Genomic DNA, 27,006 nt, shown 5'->3' on the forward strand with positions numbered 1-27,006 from the left:
GATTTTTTTCTCTCGGGAGAAAATCGCAGATGCTCGCATGGTCGCGGCTCGTACTGTGTGAGAAGAATTACGGGCCGATCCGAGACGTTACGAGCACCTCCCGTCCTCCCGATAATTTTCAAACATGTCAAAAAAAATCAGATTTAAAGTCGGTTTAAATTCGTGGCGTATGTGCGGTTGAATGAGACGATTTGGCGATCCATCTGAAGTTGACCAATCAGAAGATGACAAAAACCATATAGTCTATAATAATTTTAGTTGAATTATACAGTTCTGTTTTTTATTTGTTATTCCGAATGTGACAAATTTGCCGTTCAGCTTTATGAATGAATATGCCTGTTGTATTTCCGGCAAAACGAGCAGAAATTCAGAAATGGCCTACTCCCTCCAGTTCTTTATGAAGAACAGAAAGTCCATGCTTTTCAGCCATTCTCTTTGCCATGTCCTTTGTCTTCGTTTTTTTTATTTTTGGACGTCACAAGCCGCCTGCCACAAAGAAAACTATTTCATCCTCAGAATCCATATTTTTATGAATGGCGCGAAACGTAATGCTTACGTCAGAGTTTGTAAAATCGTAGTAAATTCGTGTCATGTGTGACTGCCTCCGTACGATTTTTGGATAAACTAAATCGTGACGTGCCAGAGCTCACGACGTTCCGACCTTCAGAATCGCACCGTGTACGCCCGCCTTAAGAAGGAGCAGTAAAGTCAAGTTTTTATTTTCTGAAACGTTTCTCATAACATGACCCAAACCTTTTACAAAATCATAAAGAACAGTAACCTATCATCTCAGACAAACTGGCCTCTAGCTATAAATGTCTCGCTTGAATCTCTGGCTCCAAACACGATGGTGGTTCGGAGCAGCTTCTGTTGCTAGGCGATGTTGTTTGCTTGTCATTTTATGAAAGGAGCGTCTGCCGTTTTTTCTCAGCGTTAAAAGCATTTTAATGTCTGCGCTGAACTGAAGGTTTCAGAAGTCAGGTAAACAGAGCATAGCTGAACTGACATTACCTGAGACGTCACCCGGAATATCTAAACACGACAGAAGACACTATAGTTAGAAGACACAGATCTTCGCATAACCATCTCCGAGCAATCTGCTAAAGGAACCATCTCTCTCAACTCGTTCAAAATAAATATTTGCATTTCTAAAAATCTGTTGTTTTCCCTTTTATAAAAACACACATGGTTTCTCGCTGTGCCCTGAACTGATGGGTAATTAGTCACTTAAATGAAGCAGTAAAGAGATACTCTCCATTCAGTGAAAGCGCTGATGGGCTCGTGCATCTCTGTGCATGTTTCCCAGCTCAACCAATGACATTTAAAAGCCTCCACTCAGCACGCCGGCAGCGGTGCGCACTGTATGGGCCCTTTGGACGCACGCCGACACAGGAGGGATTGATTTTCTAATGTGCTATAGGGCTGCGGTGGTCTGGCATGTCATGCCTGCATGCTGTCGAACCGTCACACGTATGACAGGAACACGGGCAGACTGAGTTCATGGGAGTTCGCGTGAGCACGTCATATCGAGAGAGAGCAGACGTGTGCATATGTGTGTCGGGAAAAAGAGGCAGATACATTTTGAAGGTGAGGCGTTTGGGAGTCAGGTTTTTCTTATCGCTCTTTTGCTTTTCTCCGTCTCTTCGCCCCTCCTCCCGCAGGCCCTGAGGAAGTGACATTCAGGGGATATTGTTACTTAAAATGGCAGCAAATTCAATGCGTCCAGTGCCGTCTGGGTCGCTTTGGGCCATGTGATTTAGCGGTGCGGCAGACTGGATGCCAATCGAGTCGAAAGCGACGCTATAAAAGCTACCCGGCGGATTCGCAAATCTCTGACAATTTGGATGTTTAATAAAAACTGATCGCAACTCGATGCCCCAGTTTTGCCATAAAATAGGCGATAAAAAGGCAGAGCGTCGCTCAGTTTGATAACAGATGGCTTGAATTTTTTTGTTGTAGTCCCTGTGTGGGTCACACATGATCTGCGAGAGACTGTGACATAAAACAAACCTTAAGTCCCAAGTCAAGGTCATTCGGTGTCTTCCAGGCGTTTCATTGCAATCAGAAAGCCAAGCCAAGCTATTAGGTATTCATGAAACTGAGATGTATGAATTAGTATGAACAGATAGAGTGCCACACATAGTTTTCATCTGCAAAAACCAATTAGATGAAACGCCATTAGCATTACATAAGCTTTCTAAAAAACAGCTTGTCTAGATTGAATAAGACACATTCATATTATTTATTTATTTGTTATTTATATTTTATATAATTTATTATTAATAATAATAATAATAGCAGAATAAAATTATTATATTATAAACATAATTATAATAATATTATTAAAAATAATAAACATTATTATTAATGCTAATAATTGTATTAGTATTATTATTAATATATTATTATATTAAAATGCATATATATATATATATATATATATATAATTATAATATATATATTAATGGGTGCTGTGTGTACATTAATGAGGAAAAAAAATTAACTTAAATGATTTTAGCAAATGGCTGCAATATAACAAAGAGTGAAAAATTTAAGGGGGTCTGAATACTTTCCGTACCCACTGTATATATCTCATATATTTTTGTTTGGCCTTCCATCATTGCTCTAGTATGCATGCCCATTTCTAGCTGTGATTTTTACCATGGTATATATATATAGCTAGAAATGGGCATGCATACTAGAGCAATGATCGATCAAGAATGCGTACTGAAAGGTCATAAACTTTTAATTTTTAATTTGGTGGTCCAATTGGTTAGAATTGGCCCACATGCTCTTCAGTTAAAAAAACAGCAGACAGAACTCTGGCATCTGAGATATATTTTTAACTATTTCCACTTGACATGCTGTCTTAAAACTGCAATATTCGAGGCACGAGATGCTTATAAATATGGCAAGATGTGATGCAACGGTAAAACATGTTGTTCTGATGCATATGTACATTGACAGGCAATTTAAAAATAGCGCAGAAAGAACTCGTTCTACACTCAGCTGATTGATTTGGAGTATATATGCAGTCAAAATGAACATCCCCAGTGACAACCACTACACTAATGACAAAAACATCACCACAGAAACACAACAAACAAATGAAAAACATCATCTAACATTAACCAGGTGTGATTAACCAGTTTCTTCTTTTTGTCCGATCTTGCTCCAAATATCTTTTAATTGGCTGTTTAATTGGCTCTTTAAATGCAGCAGTTTCAACATTTGCTTGTCGGCGAAAACCTGCTGTGCCAATATGCTAAAAAATAAAGGTTCTTTATTGGTATCTGTGGTACCATAAAGAACCTTTAACAAGCATGGAAAATTTCCACTGCACTAAAGGTTCTTTCTATTGAAAACGGCTCTTTAGATTATTAAAATGTTCTAGGCGCTAAGAAAAAAATTATTATTTTAAGAACTGATCACTGAAAGGTGCTTTTGGAAACCTACAATGTTCTTTAGATTATTAAAGGGGATGTCTAATGCTATTTCATGCATTCTGACAAATTTACAATGCTCAAGTGTTGGATTCTCATGCTAAACATAACCAAAGTCACAAAAAATGAGTTGGACGTATGACGGAGTATTTCTGTGCCAAAGACACTCCTTCAGGGTTTCTGAAAGTTTTTTTTTTTTTTGTCGAGTATGGTCCTTCATGACATAAAGGGCAGAATTACTTGTATGGGCTTCATCTTTCCCTTGGGTCATTTCGACCCGGATTTTTTTTTACAATTATTAAAAAATTAAGTGTTCATCTGAGTGGTACAAGACTTTGTGACTTTTGTTCCACTTGAATTTGGAACAAAAAATAAAAAAATAAAAAATTGAATGGATTCCAGGATTTATGTGGGTGTAATTAAATTTTTTTTTTTTACAAATCTTTCCCTCATTTTGACCCAACCACATGAATGAATAGAATGCCGAAAAAAACCCGTTTTTTTTCATTTAATTTTGTCACACTTGAACATGGATCACACACACAAAAATGGTTGACTTTATGTGGGTGTAAAAAAGAAAAAAAAAGGTCAATTTGACCTGCCATAGGAATGAATGGAACGTCGAAAAAACTATTTATTTTTATCTATTATTTATCTGACACAATCCAGAAAAAAAATGTATATCAAAATGAAGGGCTGAGACTACAGAATATTCCCAAGGCAAAAAAAAAAACCACTTACATACCCCCCTACATGTGCACACACACACACATGGTACACACACACACACACACACACACACACACACATAGAGACACATTATAACACGCATGATTAAGGAAAACAAGGTAAATAAAAATGTAATAAATAAAAAAAATCCCCCCAAAAAATCATAAAAAACCTACATAAATATTAAGAAAAAAAAAAAGGATCAATATAAGCATCCTGGATCAAAAAAAAAAAATAATAATAATAATTTTAGGCCTTCGGGTCATTTTGACCTGCGAGGGAAAGATTTGTTACAAAACGTGAGGGAAGGAAGAAGGTTAGGAATTCTGGATCGAATATATATGGCTGGATCTAATGTTTTAGCCATAGTTAATTTAAGTCAATAAAGTTTTTGTTCCTGTTTTATTTATGTTTATGTCACAGCCTGCAGACGTTATGTCCACTTTAAACTCTTAAAATAAAGATTCCAAAGGGGGTTTTTGCAGTGATGCCATACAAGAAACCAGTTTTGTTTCTCCAAAGAACCTTTCAGCGAACAGTTCTTAAAAGAACTGCTTTTTCTTGGTGTGAAGAACATTTTAAAAAATCTGAAGAACCCCCTTTTTTTCACTATATAGAACCTTTTGTCCAGTGGAAAGATTCCATAGATGTTCAAGGTTCTTCATGGAACCAATCAATGCCAATAAAGAACCTTCATTTTTATGAGTAAAAAAAAAAACCGCTCTTTTAAGAACTGAACGGTTCTCTGGGAAACCTAAAATTGTTCCTCAGATTATTAAAATGGTTTTCACAAAAAGGAAAAACTGGTTCTCTGAACTGTTCACTGAAAGGTTGTTTTGGCAACCCAAAATGGTTCTTCTATAGCAACCTCTATTTTTAACTCTTTCCCCGCCAAACACAGAATTTTCCGGGTTTCTGCGTTTTCACTGTTATACAGTCAGGGGCGCTATTACGCATCTCCTGAATGAGTCCAGAATGTGTTGATCAAAAACACAGGCGTGGAAGATGCAGAAACTAGCGATCTCATATGTAAGCATAATTATGCATATGGAAAATAATGCGAACATCAACAATAAACAGCATATAAATGAAAACTCCCTAATGTTATCCATTGAAATGTCGATCCAGGAAGTGGTAAAGCTTTGGGGGTGCTGATGGAAGCGATCTACTGCATCTTTGCTTTGATCATCAGACTGAATATGATCCAGATGTAGTAGTAGCTAAAAATTTGATTTTCTCAGCTTTTTTTTTTTGTTTGTTTAAAAGTAGAGGCTCTGTTCTTTATTTTGATGTATTGTTCAGACACTGAAACAACAAAATATTCTGGGGGCCATGAAATTTTAGTGAAAATGATCAAAAATGCTGGTGCCAACTTTTTTCAAATATGCTGGCGGGGAAAGAGTTAAGAGCGTAGTTAGGATATGGTATACAAATAGTACACAAATAAATAAATCATAATAAACCTCAGTTGCATCTTAACTCCACCTTCTAAAGCGTGCATGTATCTACCAGTATCTAATGTCACTGGGTGCAGAAACCGAGCAAGTGAAGACCCCCTGCCGGCATCTCGCACCACGTCGTAGAAGGAGCGACTGTCAAACATGGTGAGGTTTGAACTGATAAAGTCAGTCATCTGTGATGTGCCCCGCAGCGAGCGCAGCTGAGAATATGAGAGCGAGAAACGCAAGGCCCTTCACTGTCAGTCACTTAGGTGCCCTTTTTTTGGAAGCCTGTCCATCGTTGCCGATTTGTGACCTGTTCCTCGCCGCGGGTTTGGCATGATCTATCATCTGTAAAGTGACGAACCTGGCTCGCGATCGGTTGTTATGGCAGCGATGTTGACACGTCTGTCTTCTGTAGTCGAACCTGCTGCGCAATTATCTTTTCTGCATCTGTGCACCTGTGACAACATGTCACTTCCTCTTGCATCTCAGTACGGCCTCTAGCCATCCAACCCATCGCAATACCGCCGTATATCCGGCATAAACGGAGCAACGGGTGAGCGCAATATAAGACCGGCTATCGCTCGCACTATATTAAGTTTAATATAGGGTAATCTGATTTGAGAAAGGAGTTGGAGGTACCCTCATACAATCTTCCCCTCGCACCATGACGCTCAGCGGGAATACCGTCATGCGGCGCGCCAATTAACAGCGAAGCACTGCCTCCCTCCAGCAGACAAAGCTAATAAAACAAGCTGGTTATAAAAATGAATGAAGAGCCCGTGGAAGAGAAGCAGCATCGACATCCAGACCCAATGCAAACAGCTGTTAAGCGAGTTGACAGAGAAATGCTCTATTAATTTTTGGGAGATGATTTAGCATCAGCTGTCCCCAGCTGGCGGCGGAGAGGCAAAAACATGGGAACGGGGGTTATTTGTCAGGACAGGTTGTTGATCGCTGTCCTAGAACATTTGTCAAAAGGTCTCAAAACGTGCATGTGGAAAATAATCTTCCTCTGCGGCTGGAACCTGCATTTCCAATTTCGAGAATGGAAGAATCGTTTGCTGCTCGGGACACGTGATGTTTCCATAGCGGCCTCCTTTTAAAAGCATCTGCTCTTAGATGCATCAACTCTTGTGCTGTGCTGAAAATCCTTTACCTAAATTGGTGTTCCTGTGACCAGCCTTTTAAAAATAATATGCTATATTATCACCAAATCTTGGACTCGATCCTTTTGTTAACTTTTTGAAAAACAAACACAAACCCTGTCCTAATTCAAAGAAAATAAGTTGGTAAAAGTGTTTATTTCTGTGATGCAAAGCTAAATTTTCAGCATCATTACTCCAGTCTTCAGTGCCACATGATCCTTCAGAAATCATAATATGCTGATTTGCTGCTCAAGAAACATTTCTTATTATTATCAATGTTGACAACTCTTGTGCTGCTTCATATTTTTTATGTAACTTTTCTCAGAATTATTATTTTATGAATAGAAAGTTCAAAAGAAAAAACATTTATTTGAAATAGAAATCGTTTGTAACATTATAGATGTCTTTACTGTCACTTTTGAAATTGAATACATCTATGCTGAATAAAAGTAAAAACTCTTTCCTTTTTTCCCCATACTTACCACAAAGTTTTGAATGGTAGTGTATCGTGGTTTCCACCAAAATATTAAGCAGTAAAAATTGTTTTCAACATTGATAATAAGAAATGATTATTGTTTCTTCAGCAGCTAATCAGCATTCTGGAGTAATGATGCTGCAAATTTAGCTCTGCCATCACAGGAATAAATAAACAATTTAAAATATATTAAAACAGAAAACAGTTATTTTAAATTGTAATAATACAGTATCTCACAATATTACCGTTTTTACTGTATTTGCGATCAAATAAATGCAGCCTTGGAGACTTCTTTTAAAAATCGTAATTATTTCAAACTTTTGATCTGTAGTTTGTGTATTTTATTTATTTATGTATTAGGAACATTATTCCTCTCTTTAAGTTCCTAAATGAGCAACGCAAATAGGTATTTGTTGCCATTCTGATCATACCAACTGTCTGATATGCCACATGCAAGCTGATTAGCCACTGGACACAACAAAGAAACCCTTCCAAAGGCTTTTTAAAAGACCAGGCCCTGTTAGATATACACATCGACTCCAGCTATCCACTTACTCCAATGACACCCTCCTGACGGATGGACTTAGAAGTGAAACTCATCCAGCCTGTTCTCTGATCAGTCATTGATCTGTAATGTTAGACTTGGGCTAAAGGGAGAGAGGGACCACAAATGACCACCTGCCAGTGCTTTGATCCAGGAAGGGACTGGCCAGCTGGCGGCACCCTGAGACACAATCCCCCTTCAGGCCGCGGACGATCGATAGGACGGGGGGAATGATGGGGTCGTGCGTGATCTCATCAACAGTGGCCCTCACAACTCGCCCTGCCTCCCATTTACAGCCTCGCCAGGCGGCGCCTAAAAATAACCTACATCTCATCTGCAGGAAGCTTGCCGACACACACATTCGCACATAGTCTCGGACATACAGAACTCAAGAGATGCGAGAGCCAGACCTGACTTCAGGTTCAAAGCTACTAAGAAGACTTTATAGTGAGTTAGAAGCATTTACATGACCAAGTTCCTAAACATTTGATAGATAGATAGATAGATAGATACACACTTTTCCATCAGTATAATAATATAATTATTATATATATATATATGTGTGTGTGTGTTTTAATATTTTAATATATATGTTTTGAATATTTTTATTCATTTTAATTATAAAAAATGTTCTGAGCAAATATGCTATAAATAATTGTATTAAAATGACAATTAATTATTATTAATAATAATACTAAATTATTATTATTATTTAGAATACTATATATATCATGTTATGTTAGAGTATGGATATTTTTAAATAAATTTGTTTTTATAATTTAATTCAAAAATATTTTATTATATCATTTTATATACTTTGTAATTTTTTTATTGTAATTATAATTCGAATCTCACTAAGCAAGTTAGTTACAGCTAGCTAGACTGTAGAAATATTTGTTACCAGCTACCTAAGTAATTAGATTTAATCAAAGAGAAATTTATAACTACTTAAGAACTCCTTTGAGTATTAAAGTTTGTTACCGCAACAGTAACGCAAAAATGCATGCTAAGCCGGACTGGCCACCGTGTTAGCCAAGCGTCTGTATATGTGTACTTAAATATGTTTCTGGTCTTGCTTAACCTCGTAAGCCTAAAATTAACTACACAAAACGTATTAAATTATTACCCAGACTCCAGAGTAGCTTCTAAGCATCCCTGCTGACTTTTTCAAAGGAATGACATTGATCTAAGTGTACGAATGCTCACATTATCTGAGCGCAGCCGTTTGCTGAATGTAGGCTAATGCCTCCTGACACCTTTAAGTAACCATAAAGGCAAAGCTGGCACTCATGAAATGGATCCGGAAGAGCCCTGTTGACATAAGCATTAATAGGAGCATGTGCAGTGAGGGACAAAACAATGGCCACCACTAAAGATGTTCCTCAGATGACGTTTGTCATCTCCTTGTTGATATATGGACCTGTCCGATTCCAAACACAGCATTCGGCGCTGTCGCATATAACGGCAGAAGAGGATAATGACTTAATTATGCCTGTGCTTATCAAGGTACCTCTGCCAACAGAATATCTTCGGTCCAGGTTTTAGCGGAGATGCTTGCCGCAGCTTGTTTAAAGGTGCTAAAGGTACGGAGTAGCATGCATTTAAGGTCTGATAAACCAGGCGCCGGCAATATAGCAGATATGGCATAACGCCAATTAAGAAATCACACTCTCGCACAGAGGCCCTGGCATATTTTTACAAGCCGGAGGCAAATGAAGCACTCCAAGTGTTCCTGTCCCTCCTGAGCTGTAGCGCTAATCTTATGCTCGCACTTATGGGTGAAAGGCAATGTAATTAGCAATAAACCAGCTCTCTGATGTGTGTGGATCAATCAGCACTAGACCATTTGAAGCTAGTTTTACTGTTGGAGGAAGAAAGCGCTTGAATGTGAAAGAATGTGCACTGACCGTTATTTCTTGCCAATAATGTGACTATTGCAAGCTAAACCAGGTTCTCCAGTGGCATTTAGTTTTGCGCCCTGTCCACCCTATGAATAAATATAAATGTAGAAATATATAAACAAAAATAGTAATTATATAACATTTAATATTTAATATAATTTAATATAAAATATATTAAAATGAATAAATATAAATGTAGAAATAAAATATCTATTCATATTCACACACATATACATACACACAGTATATATATATATATATATATATATGTGTAAACAATATACATTTAGAAATATATAAATACATTTGTTAAAATAATATAAATATTTATGTAATAATATATATTATTAATGTAATATATTAATGCTATATACTTATATTTAACTTTGCTTTAATTATTCAGTACTATAATTTATTTTTTATCATTCCATTTAATATGATAAATTATATCAAAATATAAATACACAAATTTATAAATAAAATACTTATTCTTTTCACACACACACACACACACTAGAGAGAGAGAGAGAGAGTAATTAAAAAAAAATACACAATATAGACAATCAGTCAGTAATAATACAAACATTTATTTTAATATAATGAACATAATGAAGCAGCTCCGTAAATGAATCGGATATTGATTCATGAACTGTTCAGGGCTGCATTTCCCAAAAGCATCATAAGCGTAAGTACATCATAGACCATTGGAGCTATGATCAACCTGATCAATTTGTTTCATCCAAGAAATAGACTACACATGTGTTGTACGTTTCTGATTCACTAGAAAGAACCGGCTCAGAAGAATAACTTGTTCATGAATCAGACTACATTGGTCCCACTATGTTTTTGATTCACACACAAAAAAAATTAAATAATAATAAATAAATAAAAAATGTAATAAATAAAAAAAATAAAAAATGAAATAATCAGACTACACTGGTCACACTGACTCACAAAAAAAAACAAAAAAAAAACCTCATAAGAATCACTCGTTCTTGAATCAGACTGCTCTGGTCACACTGTATGTTTCTGATTCACTACTAAATCAGCTGAGAGTCATTTAAGTGCAGTGAGCTGTTGATAACTGACTGCAAGCTCAGCTGACTTCTGGTACCAAGTCTTTGCATTGTTTCAGGCAGTTCAGCACAATACAGTCACAGTGCCAATATAGTGGCGTGTTAAAAACCCCGGGTTAGAGGTCACTGCATGGGTACAGAGCCCCAGTCAGATGCTTCATCAGCAAAACTATGTCAGGCGTGCAATAGCGCTTTGTGTGCTCCGCAACCTCGCACCTCGCCAGTGTTCTCTGCGCGCTCGTTGCATGCGTCAAGGCCTTTAACTCTCTAATTGTCATAGGGAGTTCATTTGAATATGAATTAGTGTTGACATTTTCCCTCGCAACGATTTTAGCTAAAGGGAGTAGGCGCTTTGCTATCAGCACGTCTTATTAATCCACAAAAAAATTGTGCGACGGCTAAATCAGGATTTACAAAAGAAGAAACATTAGCAGTGGTGCCTCGAAAAGTCAATCCAATATATTTTCCACTGATTCGAATGCTTGAACCGTGCAGCGATGCTTCTTGAAGGAAAATAAAGGACGGCGCGCCAGAGATAATCCGAGCGACAATGCCAAAGCACCGTACGGGATCCACTATCTAGCTTTAACAGGATTTGGTTGTTTATGTGTTTATAGCTTGCCTTACGGGCCACAGTCTGGCAATGCAAACTAATCTTATCAAGATCCACCAATTTTCATTAAAGCACTCATAGAGCATTAAGTCTCAGCATGAATCCATTGATAGCAGGGGAGGGATGGGGGTGTTGCTCATTTTAACTGAGGGTTAACAGCTTGTTACCATACAAGGGGCGGCTGTCTGCCCTGAGGATGGGACGACCTGTTGTGGCACGAGGCAGCGGGCCTAATCCTCATAATGAGAGCCACAAAGACAAAAGCATTAAAGCATGGAGCAAAATAAGAATAATGGGTGAAAAAACTAGGCGACGTTGCTTAATGAGCTAAAGGGAAATGTTTTTCAGAAAACATGATGTGGATGTGGATCTATGATCACAAGTCAGCTTTAACAATGTAAACAACACATTCCCACCCAATTTTCCTAAATCGGAGATGGGAGATAGAGCAGTGCTCTGACATGTTGCATGGCGGTGATTAATAGGGATGGGATTGTGAATAATGATTCAGATTAATTAAAGGTTCTATTAATGATCGTGTTAGAGAAAAAGCATTACGGAAAACCAATTTTGCTACCAAATGATGTTATAATTTCAAGAAATAAAATTAAAATTTAATTAAACTAATGAGATCAATAAATTAAATTTACTTTAAAAAAGTACACAGAAGTTTTAATGTCTATACGGCCTAAATTAATTCCAGTTATTGGCCTTAATATTAAACAATAATACAAAATAAAATAAAATAAAATGTATGGTAACATATTTCATTAATTGATTTTTGAAAATATATCGATTGGTTCATTGGATGACATTACAATATAAACTAGAAAAAACTAAAAAATTTTGTCACAAGGATCATCAAAAATCAATAAAATTGAGCAACCAATTTATACTACTGACAAAATACAAAAAAATGTTCTTAGAAAAAAAATTATTTTTCATGCTTTTATCACTATAAAAATGATTTTTCATAGTTGTAATGAAAACAAAGATGATTAAAATATAGAAAATACTAATTCAATGTCTAATTTGCTCTTTGTAATTGAAAATAGTTGCAAAGAAAATCCTACATCATTCTTTTCCCAGTGTACAGTAAATATTGTTTAAAAAGAAGTATTTGATTTGGGTGATTTTGTCTGATTTGTCATCAAGTTGTTTTTTCAGTATTGTATGGCTTCCGGCCACCCTGCTCATTAAACATTAGCATCAGCCACTAAAAACCCATATTGGTCAACCACTAGTCATTTTCTGATCCTATCCTTTCTTCCACTGTCCCATAAAGGCAAAACGCCCATTACAATAAATAAAGGATTGTACAAATTCATCAAGACACCAGAGATGTTAAGCTCCATATCTTACCTGCACGAGTACGCTCTCAAACGCATCCAGATTAACTGTGTAGCCCAAATTTCGAGTGAGAAATTGACAACTGCACCCCCTCTATCAGCATGAACCATGGTACCATCATGAAGATTCTCCCTGGTGTCCTACTCTCTCCTCCTTTTGATTTGCATTACAAAGGGCAGGATCAAAGGGCTCGGGTTGGGTAAGCTGGCAGTGAACATCCCTCTACAGCGAGCCATTGTGTTGTTATGCAGCGCACATTCGACACAGTGCAACAGGCCTGGTGTGGGGAGATTCCCAGCGCTGCTCTGATGCATCCGATGCGGCTTTTAGTTTTGGCCAGTTTCTGACCAAAAGGCGAGGGATTTTTGGCTTGTACTGTGGTGATTGCGCAAAATTCTTTGGCGAATTGCTTGCATGCGAGTCTTAAATATCTCAGTAACTCTAGTAGCAAGAAATGATCGTTATTTCTAAAACTGAAGGCTGCTCTGTCTGTGTGGGTTATGATATTGGAGGAGGTGAACAGAGAAGTCTCAGCTTAAATAAAAGCTGATTTTACATTCAAATCAGCAGCATTTTCCTGTGTAGATGCCATGTGTGAACATAATGCCCATTTTCTAATAATAGTCTCTATACAGTAGCTGGCAATGTGGAAACTAAACATATTCCTAATACCAGGGTATCTGCATGTTTGAGAATCAAATACATTTTAAGACGTTAACTCCAAGTTAAGACCAATGTTTGACAAAAAAGAAAAAAAAAATACTTTTTTAAAGTAAAGTTTTAACAAAGTCAGTAAGATTTTTTTTTAAAGGAACTAATAGTTTTATTGAGCAAAGATACATTAAACTGATCAAAAGTGACAGTAAAAAAGTATAAATGTTATTAAAAAAAAAACAGTTTCTTTTCAACTTTGTTAATCAAAGAATCCTGGAAAAAAAGAGTTTCACAATTTCCACTACTGTTTTCAACACTGATAATCAAGAAATTTCTCTTTAGCATCAAATCAGCATACTGTATTAGAGTGTTTTCTGAAGGATCATGTGACACTGAAGACTGGAGTAGTGATGCTGAAAATTCAGCTTTGCATCCCAGGAAAAAACTACATTTTAAAATATATGAAAATTAAAAACAGTAATATTCAAAAAAAAAATTAAGGCGACTCTGATGGAAACTTTAGCTAAAAGCTTTTACATTAACCTAAAAGACCTCCGCAAACAACATTTAAGACTTATTAAATGCTATTTAACATTTTTATGGCCCCTGAACTTTGAAAGGTGTTTTGCGGACACACTTGATCCATTGCGTAGTGGTGTGATCCTGATGTAAAATTTCTAGTGAAACTGGCCACATTTTGGGCAATTTGAGATTTTCACTTTGGTTGATTAACAGAATCTATCAATTCCAAAATCTACAGACATCCTTGACAGTAAAACGTTTCAGTTTTCAATGCTTCAATGAGAGCATCTTCACACACACCTTGCCACAAATGCAAACGAATTCCTTTCTCCTCAGTATAACAGTATTTTGATCTATCACATACTGCCTATAGGGTTGAAGTGTTGCTGTAGTTAAACTCATCGCCTCTTAACGTCGACACACACGCAACGGTATAAAAACAAACAAATACGCTGAGACAACTGCAAGCGAATGCACCTCAAGGATGCGCAGAGCTGCCGTTTTCATACTCCCTCCATCTCAGGGAAGCGCGACAGCCCCCGCCTTCCATTCCGCGGTGAGTTCATTGAGTTCAGTCCATTAAGACAGAGCTGCTATAGCCTACTTACTGTGGCCATTTTTTACAGCCAACTTTTGCATTGTCTTTAGAGTGGACTGAGGATGCAAGATGGAGTCCAGACATCTCAAGACTCCCACTCTTGGACCCGTTTACTCATGCTGACCCTTCTCTGTTCCGGTATGTGATTAACATGCTTGCTAATGGAGGATGGTGAGTCACGCTTTCGGATGGCAATGCTAGCCTATTGTTCTCGAGGCACGTGGGTAATGTTTCAACCTCCGAGGAATGAATATGAGAGTCCGAGCCAAGAGTGAAAGCGAAACCTTGGGATTTGAGACGGGGAGGACGATCTTTTCACACCTGCTTGAGTTTGCGGCTCCACATGTGCTGTGATTCAAATGACTCATAATTGGATTAATTAGAAGTAGATGATTAAATACCAAAAAGCCCAGAGCATGAAGCCTTTTAAAGAGAGCTGGAGAAATAGATACTGTACATTTTGAATCTTTAATGCTTTTAAAGACTGATATGTATCTTCACACACAAAAATAAATGAAAGAATAACAACAACGTTGTTGATTTCGAATGAACACAGCTAAACATATGTAAATGAGTACACACAAACTAACTTAAAGATGGTCTCATTTCAACTATTACTCACTCCCACAGGTATTTCTAGCAATGCATCCCGAAATAACTTCCGACCCAAATAGCTCTCCCATGCTAAAACAAAGACAAACCTCCTTATGCCACAAGAACTGGTGAGTCTGTACTGGCTCTTCTAAAGAAACATTGGGAGAACCGATGCTCTCTGTTTCTTCTGTTAAGAAGAATAAAAATAAAAAGATACACATATATAAATATATTTGAGAGATTAATTCAATGTAACTGATTGTAACTTTAATTTTGGAAAAGTGCTGTATAAATATACTGTATATTAATGCATAGACTTTCACTTTAGTTCTTATTTAGTTGTAAGTGCATTAATATGGATCCAAAGCAGTTTAAAGAAAATCTCATTTTAGAAAAAAGTAGACAGCATAAATAAAAATGAAGCTATATATATATATATATATATATACACATACATATACTAGAACAAAATAGCAAAAAAAGGAGAGAAAAAATTCTAAATGTATTTTTAAAGCTCCCAAAATTACATTAAGATTATAATTACTTTAAATTAATTTTATATTATATCATTTTTAATTCTTTCTGTTGACTTGAGATAATCAGGATTGATTGTTATATTCTATTAAAAGACTTTCAAAAAAATCCACAAATACAGCTTGAAAATCCCTTTTCTAAATGATCAAACTTATGATTTTCCACTAGCAGACAACAAACAGGCTTACAGACATCAATGATCTGCTTAGCTTTACATATTAATAACCAATGCCTCATTCAATCTTTTTCAAGTTTATTTTTGTGGGCGTATATTTAAGACACAAAACACACTGTCAATGTTGTGCAATCTTGACATCAACCAATTCAGCTTGACTGATGTCCATCCAAATTTGGACAGTGCTTTGCCAGCCTTCCTTTCACTTCCTCCAGTGAGCAGCAACTGCATAGCAGTCAGAAAGAAAGAATGCGTTTGCCTGCTTCAGCATGAGGGATGGGGTGGTGGTGAGACTGTGTATTGCTGTATCCAGGTGTTACAATGCAGGCCAATATTGGAGCAAGGCCAGGTCATGTGGAACTCAGACAACGGTAACTTGGAGCATATGGAAATACAGCTGGCTTTGCATATATGCCACGGCTGAGTAAGTCACATACGCACACACACGCGCCACAGACACTGAGGCAGTAGAAGTGCTGATCTCAGCAATGTTTTGTGGAGAAATCCCTCATCTGACACTCAAATGCATGCACAAATGCACACTTGCATGGTGCATGCATACAGCGTGATGGTCTTTCATATGTGCTTTTTCAAAAGCGTTCATGTTATAATATGCAATGGTCTAATTATTGTAACAATTGAGCAATGCATGCTTGTGTGCATAATTGATTCAAAATCAATCCATGTGAAACACAAAAAGATGACTTTCACTCCTTCGCAAAATAGCGTCCAACTCATCTCTCTGTGTGGCAATAGATGGAGTGATTGATTGAAGCTTGCATAAACCTTGATAAACAACGCCTTTTGTCGCTTTAAGTTTCATGACCCATTTTGAGGCTGAATCGTTGCCGGCGGTGATTGATGACTTCAAATGAAAAAAGAGAAGAAAAGCAATGGGATGTTTACCGAGAGAACATTGTCCTTCATTGTATCTCTCAAGGTCTGTTGGAAGAGTTTCTCTTGAGGTATCGCAGGAGACGCTGGCTGTGAGATTCCATGCATTCAGTGACCGATGAGGAGAATGATGCCAAAACAAACAAGTTCAATAGCTGTAACAAAACGTTGTTCCTTAGCAACGCATTTCTTTAATAATCCTGCTGTCAATGGCAAACAATATGATTAAAAATGAGGGACTGTTCCAGGTGGGACAGAGCAAGAGAGTTCACAATATCCCTCTGAAATCTGAGAGCTACTTTTCATAATTCAAGGGTTCACAACCCATTATGTGTCAAATATTCCAAGTTCCTAGTTTAAGACCCCAAATAAACACTTTGGAATATCTTGCACCGATAAATTGTGCGCAATAATGTTTCTGAAAAAAGTATCTTACCAAGGCTTTATTTATTTGATAAAAAATACAGTAAAAACCGTACTATTGTGAAATATTATAACAATTTGAAATAACACTTTTCTAGTACTGTCCAGTGGCGTTCCGTCCATATAAGCTGCGAATGCGCCGCATACCCAGGTCGTCTGAGAGAATGAGTTCACGGGCTAATTAATATAAACATGATTATAAGTTGATCCCTTGTCATTTGAGATGTGACTTAAAGCTTAATAAAGTGTTGGGAATAAGCATGTAAAATTATTTATTTGAAAACAACGGTAATTTTCTGTAAATCTACGTCAGTTGCAGTTGCTGCTGGGCGAGCAGATTCTCCGCAGCTTTCTCGCCTCCGCTCTGTTGCTATGACTCGTCAGGATTATAGCACGTTCTCAGTGTTTTGCTGGTCTGCGGATGATTTCATGCGCGAGGTAAGCTGTCCGCGAAGCACTCACCCAAGCGGAAAAATGCGCTGCTGCTGCCAGGTCTCGATTGCCGAAAATTACATTGTGTTTGATGCAAAACTAACTCGACTAAATCATATGAAAAAAAAACCCATACTGTATATTTTCCATATACTTGTCGCTTACAATTAAAGTCCTTTTCTGATTTTATTGTTGTTTGCAACGTTACTTGGCAATATTTTAAAGATAATTAAAGTCCTTTATTGTTGTTTGCAACGTTACTTGGCAATATTTTAAAGATATTATTATTATTATTATTATTATTATTTTATTTATTTTTTGGTATTTTGCATGGTCTATTATTGGAGTAGTGTCACCCCGGTGGGAGTTTTAACTCCTATTCACTGGGAATAAAAATAAATGAATAAATAAATAAAATTTAAAAAATCATTCAGTCGATGCAGAGACATATAGTGCGGGGGATTATATATAAATATATTTCATATATAAACATTTTCTTAAATATGTACATGCATGTGTTTGTATTTATATATATATATAATAAATATACACAGTATACACACATATATTATGTAAACAAAAACTTTTATTTTGATGCGATTAATCATGGTTAATCATTTGACAGCACTAATTCTTAAAGGGATAGTTCACCCAAAAATGAAAATGTTGTTTATCTGCTTACGCCCAGGGCATCCAAGATGTAGGTTTCTTCAGTAGAACACAAACGAAGATTTTTAAGTCAAACCGTTGCAGTCTGTCAGTCTTATAATGCAAGTGGCTCCACTTCACTACTTTCCCCCCACTCCGCAGCTCTGGGTGCTGACACTTACTCCAGTGGCCTTCGACAAATGAGTGCACCATCTCCCGTCTCCTCTTTCATCAGACGCTAACCTTTTCATCACCCTTCAATGTGGCAGCCATCATGGGCAATCATCTGGCCCCAGTCAGATTAATGATCTCAGTGCCTAGAGTGGGTTGCCTACTCACTGCTGTAGTGCAGGAGTCTAATTGGATTGCTAGGGGTCAGCTTGAGTATTGTTACAGGGTGACCCTGACAGTTGCACTTGAGCTCGACAGTGGGAACTGTTGTCATTGTTAAGATAAGAGTCATATGCGACAACATAATGCAAGTGCATGCGAGTTTGTGATGCAAAGGATGGGGGAAAAGTGTTAGATGCTCTGACAAAAATGTCACTGGTGATGGCGGAGCCATGGCCTATGGGTTACTGGTCATGATGCAGTGGGAGTCTGAATCCAGCCCAATTCAACTGCCCAACACTACCTGTCCTTTATCGATTATCTTGATAGATCCTTCAATTAATCATAGAATGGATAAACAGAGGTCAAACTGACCTATAAGGTGTGGTTTCTGGCATATTTTAATTAAATAAAACCTAATTTAAAAAATGTAATATATACATATGCATAGTACCCTTCAAAAGTTTGGAATCAGTTTTTTTTTTAATTAATACTTTTATTCAGCAACAGTGCATTAAATTGATTAAAACTAGAGATGCACCGATTGATCGGCCAGGGATAAACTCTTAAAGAGACCGCAGTCCAATATTTATGCTGCCGTCTGTCGTGTTAATCAAAGAACAAAAGACAAAGAAAACCACTTTCTGCTCTTGACTGAATACGTTTTATAACTTTAATGGTAAGCATTAATCTGTATTTAATTTTTACAATGAAGACTACAGAAATTAAAGTAATCAAATGTAAAATAACACTGGATGTGTTATTTTACATTGATTACTTTAATTTCTGTAGTATTTCTTAACTGAATAAAAACTTACTTAACCTGAAAAACTTAGTTTCATAGCTCTCTTTATTCTATTGCATTTATTTGTGCTGTTGTTTGCAATTTTTTTTATTTGTTCTTATTTTATTACTGACTTTTTACTTGTGTTTTTTTATGAAAATAAAACTTTGCATTGAAGAAAAGTAGATTTTTGTTTGTATATGCTGTCAATTATAGTTCTTAGAAGGAAAATCGGAATCGGCAAAAATCGGTATCGGCAGATCACACTAACAAAAAAATCGGAATCGGCCATGAAAATTGCAATCGGTGCATCTCTAATTAAAACTAACATTAAAGACTACTAATTCAAGTAAATACTGTTCTTTTGAACTTTCGATTCATCAAAGAATCACAAAAAATAAAATGTGCCATGGTTTCCACAAAATATATAGCAGCAATTGTTTTTATCTTTGATAACAATAAGAAATATTTCTTAATGTTTCACCAAATCAGCATATTAGAATGATTTCTGAAGGATCATGTGACACTGAATTGCAGCAGAAAATTCAGCATTACCATCAAAACAATTTATTAATTTTTAAAATGTATTAATATAGACAACAGTTAATTTAATTTGTAAAAATATATCACAATTTTACTGTTACTGTATTTTGGATCAAATAAATGTAGCGGATAATTTTAAATAATAATAAATTACAATTAATTGTATATTTACACAGGAAGTGAACACATGATCACATAATCAAATTCTTAAATTGTTTCATTACCCTGACAATAATAATAATAAAAAAAACCATGCATTTATTTTGATGAAAACCACTGAATCCAATACAGGTCACGTTGACACCCTTTATAGGTTTTTTTTTTTGGGTCGTGCATTCTAGGGTTAAAAACAAAATTTATGTTACAAGCTTGCAAAACTGCATACCGAATATTATTTAAGACGGGTGCTGCACAATCACTGAATTATCAGACAATGACGAGCATGTCATGCAAGAGCGGAATGCAACCACATTCTTAAGTAATCTTGAGAAAGCGCCATATGTCTGCTTCGCGGGAGTCAAAAGACTACTGATGAAACAGGCTCTGTTTTTTACACCTGAAATCCACCCACAGAAGTGAACCTGTCAGAAGGTACAGCGAGACATCTCGGCCGAGGCACTAATGATATCTCTGCATATTTAAAGACGCTTCACCTCTTATAAGGTTCCCACGTCGGGCCCATTTCTCGCTCGAGTTGACTGTCTTAAAGCAGTAGCCATGCGCTCTGCATGACAACCATATTGCAATAACTCCCAGAATTGACTCATGCGATGGAGAGCGCTATTGCTTTGTCATTTTCAATTACTGATGCTTGTCAGTAGCAATGGGATCAGTGCACTGATGTTATCTCAAGCAACCAGATAATTTCAGCTCCATTACACGGCGTGTTATCCAAAAATCTGTCGCTGGTTTCGATGATAAATGAGGACTGTGATGTAGTTAATATGAGCCAGCACATCTGATAATGTAGAGGACTCAATCTCAGGGCCGTGCAATCAAGCGAAAAGTGTGAATGGAATCTCTAAAGGGTGCGAATGGACCCATTTACAGATGCATATTGGTTCGGAATAAGCGCTGGCTAATGGTGTCTCAATAACATTAGCCGGCTGTGGATGCTCTAAAAAGTCTCTTTTGTGTAATATTTTAGTATTGAAAACAAGTCAGCCAGAGGACAGCCAGACTCAATTTCTTCTCCAAGCGAGTCACATGCACTAAACAACTAGTCCATAAATTATTCTTAAGAGGAAGAACTCTGTGTATTTTACTAAATGATCCATATGGTCTGACTCCCAGCATGAAGACGTGGCCCACGGAGCCGTGTGATCCGGAAACCTCTTTAAGATTTCACGGTGATGTGGCTGGGTTTGGCTCTCTCCGGCGGGCCGAATCGCACACTGTAAGAAGGTAGCTGTGGCGCTGAGAGAATTACATAACACACATTTCAGCAGTCATCGCCTACGGTAATGGGAATCCGCTCAGATCCATGGGCCTAAACGAGGAGGTGGATATGTGAGAGCTTGCGGCCACTGCCTGGACTGGCTCGAGCTTGAGTTGAAGATGGTTTTGCGGCATGCAAAACTCAGTTTCGATGCAACCAAGAATAGGGAAGTATATGGAAATATGGTTTCATCTTTTCGGTCTCTTTTTCTTTCCGGATTCTCGGCAGCCAGGGTTTCAGATTGGCAGAGACTGCAGCACGGAATATGCATGCTTGGCACTTTTGCTCAATGCCTCCTGTCAATCCTCATAAGCATGCAACTACAGGAGCCGGTCTGCAGTTTGGGACATGAGGCTGTGACATTGGATAGATTTCAGAGGGGGAACGAGAAATGTGGCATGTTTTTGGTCGTTTTGCATCGAGGTTTGCCTACAGTGAAAAAAATTATGTGCAGAAACATTTTTCACTCAGAGATTGCTAGTAAATTTTACAAAGAAACAGCAAGTAACACACCGAATTAAACAACAAAATTTTTACGTAAAATAACTGAAATATTATTTTATTGTAAAAGCTACTCCAATTATTTACAACTTTGAAAAAACATATGACTTCATGTATGAGTCACTGAATCATTTACTCATCCGATTCATTCAATAAAACAGACTGATTCAATAATGCCACTATAGTGTGTTGCAATGGTTCTGCAGTGGCTTGTTTCTAACTATTTTTGTTGGCAGAGCACAAAAAAGTCCAAGTTACTTTTTTTTTTGGTCGTTTTTCTTTTGGCTTTGCATCAAAGTTTGGCTAAACTGAGAAAACACAATGGAAGCAATTTTCACTGAGAAATTGTTAGTAAATTAACAATTAGCAATTAACACAATTATTAACACAGAAAAACTGAAATAGAATATTGAATATAGCCTATATTGAATACAACTAAATATCTTCTTGTAAAACACACTACAATACTCGTTATTTACAACTTCGAAAAATCATTTTGGGAGGTATGGGTTAAACAGGGTTGGTTTATTCTTAGACTTTTCTCCCAACTTTTCCTTTGGGGCATTTAGTCAAGAAAGCAACGTAATGACTTTCCTGTAAGTAGTTGACACTGTGAAACACACAATGTGCTGCCGTAGCACAGTGCATTAGGCTCTTTGGAGAGTCATTACAGTATCAGTTACAGAGTATGCCCTGGCCTGAGGCTGCAAGAGAAAAAACGTCTGTGGTGGATCAGAGCGTGCAAAGATTCAAAACTACAAAAAAAAAATCTTAACCACATCCTGATTACAATCTGACGTGGAAATACAAGAACCTCTTAAAATGAAGGGGTCAAACATCCTCTCTGTGATTATAGTATTAACACATAAATTAAATGTAGTAAGACCTTTCAAAGAACTATAAGTGTAAATTTCCTTTTGCACTTGTCAGTCAGACTTCTAATGCTTATTAGTAGTTCATTGCTTGCCATATGACAAATCGTGTAAGAACAGCTGGGAAGCACCATTAACTAGCGCTGAATGCGCTTAATGACTGAAACCTCATGCTGTGGGAAAAGTACTATTTTTGATATCTACATCCATTAACATTTTCCCTTAATCTCATAAAGCAATGCTACTTATTAGAGCTGGGTAATGTGCAATGGTGTGCTAATAGTGGGCAGGACTATTTAACATTATGTGATTAAGAAAATACAGAATGGGACATAACAGAGCAATTAAAACTCACTGCTTTGAGTGTACTGTTTGAGAAAGAGTTTCTGCACTGATGTCAGAATTATCATGAATGATCTTATCTTTTGATTAGCATCAATCAGTTTTTTTTTTAAAATAAAGTAGGCTATTTAATTTACTGGATTTTGCAAAAATAGAAGTTTCCACAAAATTAATTAAAACAATTGAAAGAAATACAAATATTTGCTTTAATAGTCAGTTTTTGTTTTAGTATTGAACATTTTCAGTGATTATTTCTGCTGGTTACATTGATTCACCAGTAGATGGTGACAAGCGACTGTATGAGTGAGTCATTCAACTGATTCTTTTAAAAACAGATCCGGTCAGGAGCGAAGCAAGTGATTGTCTTTATGAGTGAGTCAATGAATCATTCACTCTAACAACTTGTTCAAAAGCTCTTGATTCATTCAGGAGCGAAACAAGTGATTGTCTTTATGAGTGAGTCAATGAATCATTCACTCAACTGATTTGTTCAAAAACACTGAATAATTCAGTAACGTCACTACTGTGTGTTGCAACTGTTCTGCAGTGGCTTTGTTTCAAACAATTTTTGTCTGACAAAAAATAAAACACTGTCAATATTATGTCTAAAATGTAACTCATTATTAAATTCTTATTCACTGAACTGCTGTATAAAAGCAGTATCACACTAGTAATCATCCTGTTTTTTTTTATTTTTATGTTATTTAGTATTTAATTGCTTTACAAGATTCTGGTCATATCATCCACCTCTAATTCTTATTATTATGGTTAACCAGTGGGAAACATCTCATAAAGGCATTATTTTTCTTGTCCCGCATGCGCCACAACATGTTATTGCAGCTGCAAGCAAGATTTCAATACCAAGTCTAAAAATATCAGACAGTTGAAATGAAAGCAATGAGAACAAAAGACATTTCAAGTTCCCCTAAGACCCAAAATAGATGTTATGAGACAAACGTACTTCAGAATAGTCTGATGTGCCACTGTACCCCATGTGTTCCAGAATGGTCATTCAGTTTCAATGGGAACAGACGCCATTCTATTCTCTGTTCCAATATTGCAGTTACCCTTCTCCACAGGAGTAGGTGAGTCACACTGACAGTCTCTTCAAGCTGAGATTTTTTTTTGGGATATCCTCTGTCATGGCTATAGGGCATGTGATGGTTGATGGAGTGGCTTCAGGCAAGAAACTTTTGTTCTATATTGAATCTTGCGACTACATAATCCCTCCTCAACACTTTTCAATAGATTCTCGTTTGACATAGCTGGATACTTGAGCTGCGCATATAAAAAAACTGAATTGGATTTTTCAAGTAATATCATATTTATGACCTGAAATGGCCTCCGAGGTCTTCAAGTGCAACGTGTCAATATGATGACTGACATTTTGCTTAGCTAAAGTCAGGATGTTTTTACACACAGTCTCACACAGCATCGCCATCCGCATTCAGTCAGTTCTAAACACAACCAGAAGCTTAACCTGAGGTGAAAAGCTGCAACGTCTAGAGAATAAGAAGTCTTGTAGGCCTATCAAAGCTTGGAAGAATACTGTTCTGGCCTATTTCTTTCCACTTACTAGAGATTGCACGGTTTGTGAGCAATATTCGCTGCTCTGGAGGAAGAAGTCTGGCCTTTAGGATCACTTAGCACTATAGAGCACCAAGGGCACAGGAGCTCTATTGAGGTCAAATGTCAGTCTTTGAGCATTTCTTATTCATACAAACCATTGAAAGTTAATAGCAAAGCCAAACACTGGCTTTCAAGCTCTGATAAACACACTTACCACTACACATCGCAGTCATATATTTGAACTCTCTTCTAGATGAGAAATTTAAATAATTTTTAATTGCACATTTTAGTTTCTGTAAATGGTTACCATTCAACAGTTTTAATAACCTTCAGCTTCTTTGCATTTCGCTTAATGGTCCTGATAAGTGGATTTTTAAAAGTACATTGTAATTATTTTATGCATGTGCATATGAATGAGAACATTACATTTTAGACACTCTTGCATATATCAATTTTCAAAATGACCAATACTGCATGACCATCTATCAAAACTCAAGGTTAGAGGCATAATGACCAAATAATCCAACCAAAAAACCATGGTGCCAAAGCAGCCACCATTGCATGCACATGCTTTCACTTATTGAGAAAAATGCATGGCAGTGCAATCACAACCCATAGGTTAAGAAAACTGGCCGAGCAATCTAAAAATCAATGCACGTTGAGAAGGCAATGCACCGGCATCAATGGATGGACCACGCGTTGCCCCTTCAGCACTGCGGAGAGCTCAACTCTGCGCAAAGCATGCCTCCATCCATGCGCCCGCGACGCACCACAGTCGTTACTCACATGTGCACGGTGCAAACCAATTCTGTTCTCTAAATGGATTTCATAAATCTCAAATCGTTATGAATGCACGTCGGTGCATAAACCAGCGTCCATGTGGATGTCAGTGTGCTTTGTCCACGCGCCGCATGGCTCCATCCTAGTGGATGGGGAAAAAGTGGCATTTACATGAAAATGAGTTGATTATACATAAGACTCTTCACAGTTGCATAGATGTGCGCACTGTATACTTCTGTCATGCACGTTTAACTGCCAGACACATCACGAGTCAATCACGCGCGTGCATTTATATATAATGCAGTAGAGTCGAGAGTCTGTGCAATGCCGATGGGACTGAAAAACACTGATAGGCCAGATGTAGATCTATTATTCAAAGAGCCTCTGTTTGTATTATTCAGATCTTAATTTCCCAGCATGTTTAGCTACATTGCACTTGGTCGCAAGAAATATGCGGTATGGCATTAAAACATCAACACATTTCTACCTACCACATGGTATTTTTAAATGCATATGCAATAGTATGCAGAGTTGCAATAAATATTGTTTGACGCGTCTTTATAAGTTGCGCGCACATGCAGGAGCGCACTGACAAGCGGGAAAAAAAGTTGGATAAATTGCAAAAACAGAGATAAAAGCAATTCACCTGCTGCCAGTTTTCCTCCAGAGACGGCATCGCGGAGAAGTAGCCAGTGTCATGAACAAGTTGAAGTTCTTGAAAAATACTGTAATTGGCCAGAACATCCATGTTTGTGCAGCTAAACGGTGCGTTTGAGAGACTTTGATTCTCTGCGCGAGGAATCCGCGTTCGCTTCAGCGCGAGCGACTGAAACATTCAGATCAATCGCGAAATCCGAAACGTTTCAGTTCACTATGGATACTAAAATGTGTTTAGAAGTAAAGGATCCATCCACGCAGGTTTGTTTTCTTTCCTCGCAATGTTTCTGGAAGGGGAGCAGCAGGAGCACCAGTAGCGCACGGGTTACTGTGTCAGTCAGTGTGTGGAGCCAGCGTAGCGTCTGCGGATGCCCGCGAATCGAGGGGGCGTGTTTTTCTGTCAATCAACATCGTGCGTAACCATATAAGGAAAAAAGGGACGACAACTTTGCTGGTGATTCAGGAAGGCGGGGCTAAACTCGCATAGTGGGAGGAGTTCGAAGCTGTAGTGGATCTCCGATTGCTTCTCTGAATTGTCACTCACAACATACATGCCTTTGAAAGCGGAGCTATTTTTAGACCCCTATATAACATGCGAATCAGCGTTCGAGCCTCATTCGAAGCTAGAGCGTCCAGAGAGCTTCAACGTGGTGGTTTGGGTCTGCTCAACAGACTACAGTGGTAAAAATACACATTTAAAGACACACGACACTTTAAATGTAAAAACAAAGCAAATGCTGACATAAAACCGTGCTCGCGATAGCACGGTTAAAACGGCTGTCACTTTTACTGTCATAGTGAAAAAAGGTTTGCTTATGAAATTCATATTTCATTTGATGTATTTGCTCTGTCTTGTCTTGTCTTGTCTTGTCTTGTCTTGTCTGTCTGTCTATCTGTCGTTATCTAGCTGTATATCTAGCTGTCTGTTTACTTGTCTATCATGCACTGTAACCCTGACTTTTGATTTGCTATGTGCCGCTTAACTCGCGTGTTAT

The 27,006-nt window shown here is 37.4% G+C and overlaps 1 protein-coding gene across 1 annotated transcript in view; it reads right to left on the reverse strand.

Moving 5' to 3' along the window:
- Positions 1 to 26,345, reverse strand: part of LOC107674020 (Krueppel-like factor 7) — a 35,862-nt gene extending 9,517 nt beyond the window's left edge. Inside the window, exon 1 of the mRNA XM_016467882.1 lies at positions 26,001 to 26,345. Within this exon, the coding sequence (XP_016323368.1) occupies positions 26,001 to 26,189 (189 nt within the window). The 5' untranslated portion in view covers positions 26,190 to 26,345. The remainder of the gene's footprint in view (positions 1 to 26,000) is intronic.
- Between the last annotated feature and the right edge of the window lie 661 nt (positions 26,346 to 27,006).

This window comes from Sinocyclocheilus anshuiensis, unplaced genomic scaffold (genome assembly GCF_001515605.1).
Source record: "Sinocyclocheilus anshuiensis isolate Anshui unplaced genomic scaffold, SAMN03320099.WGS_v1.1 scaffold348, whole genome shotgun sequence".
Classification (NCBI taxonomy): domain Eukaryota; kingdom Metazoa; phylum Chordata; class Actinopteri; order Cypriniformes; family Cyprinidae; genus Sinocyclocheilus; species Sinocyclocheilus anshuiensis.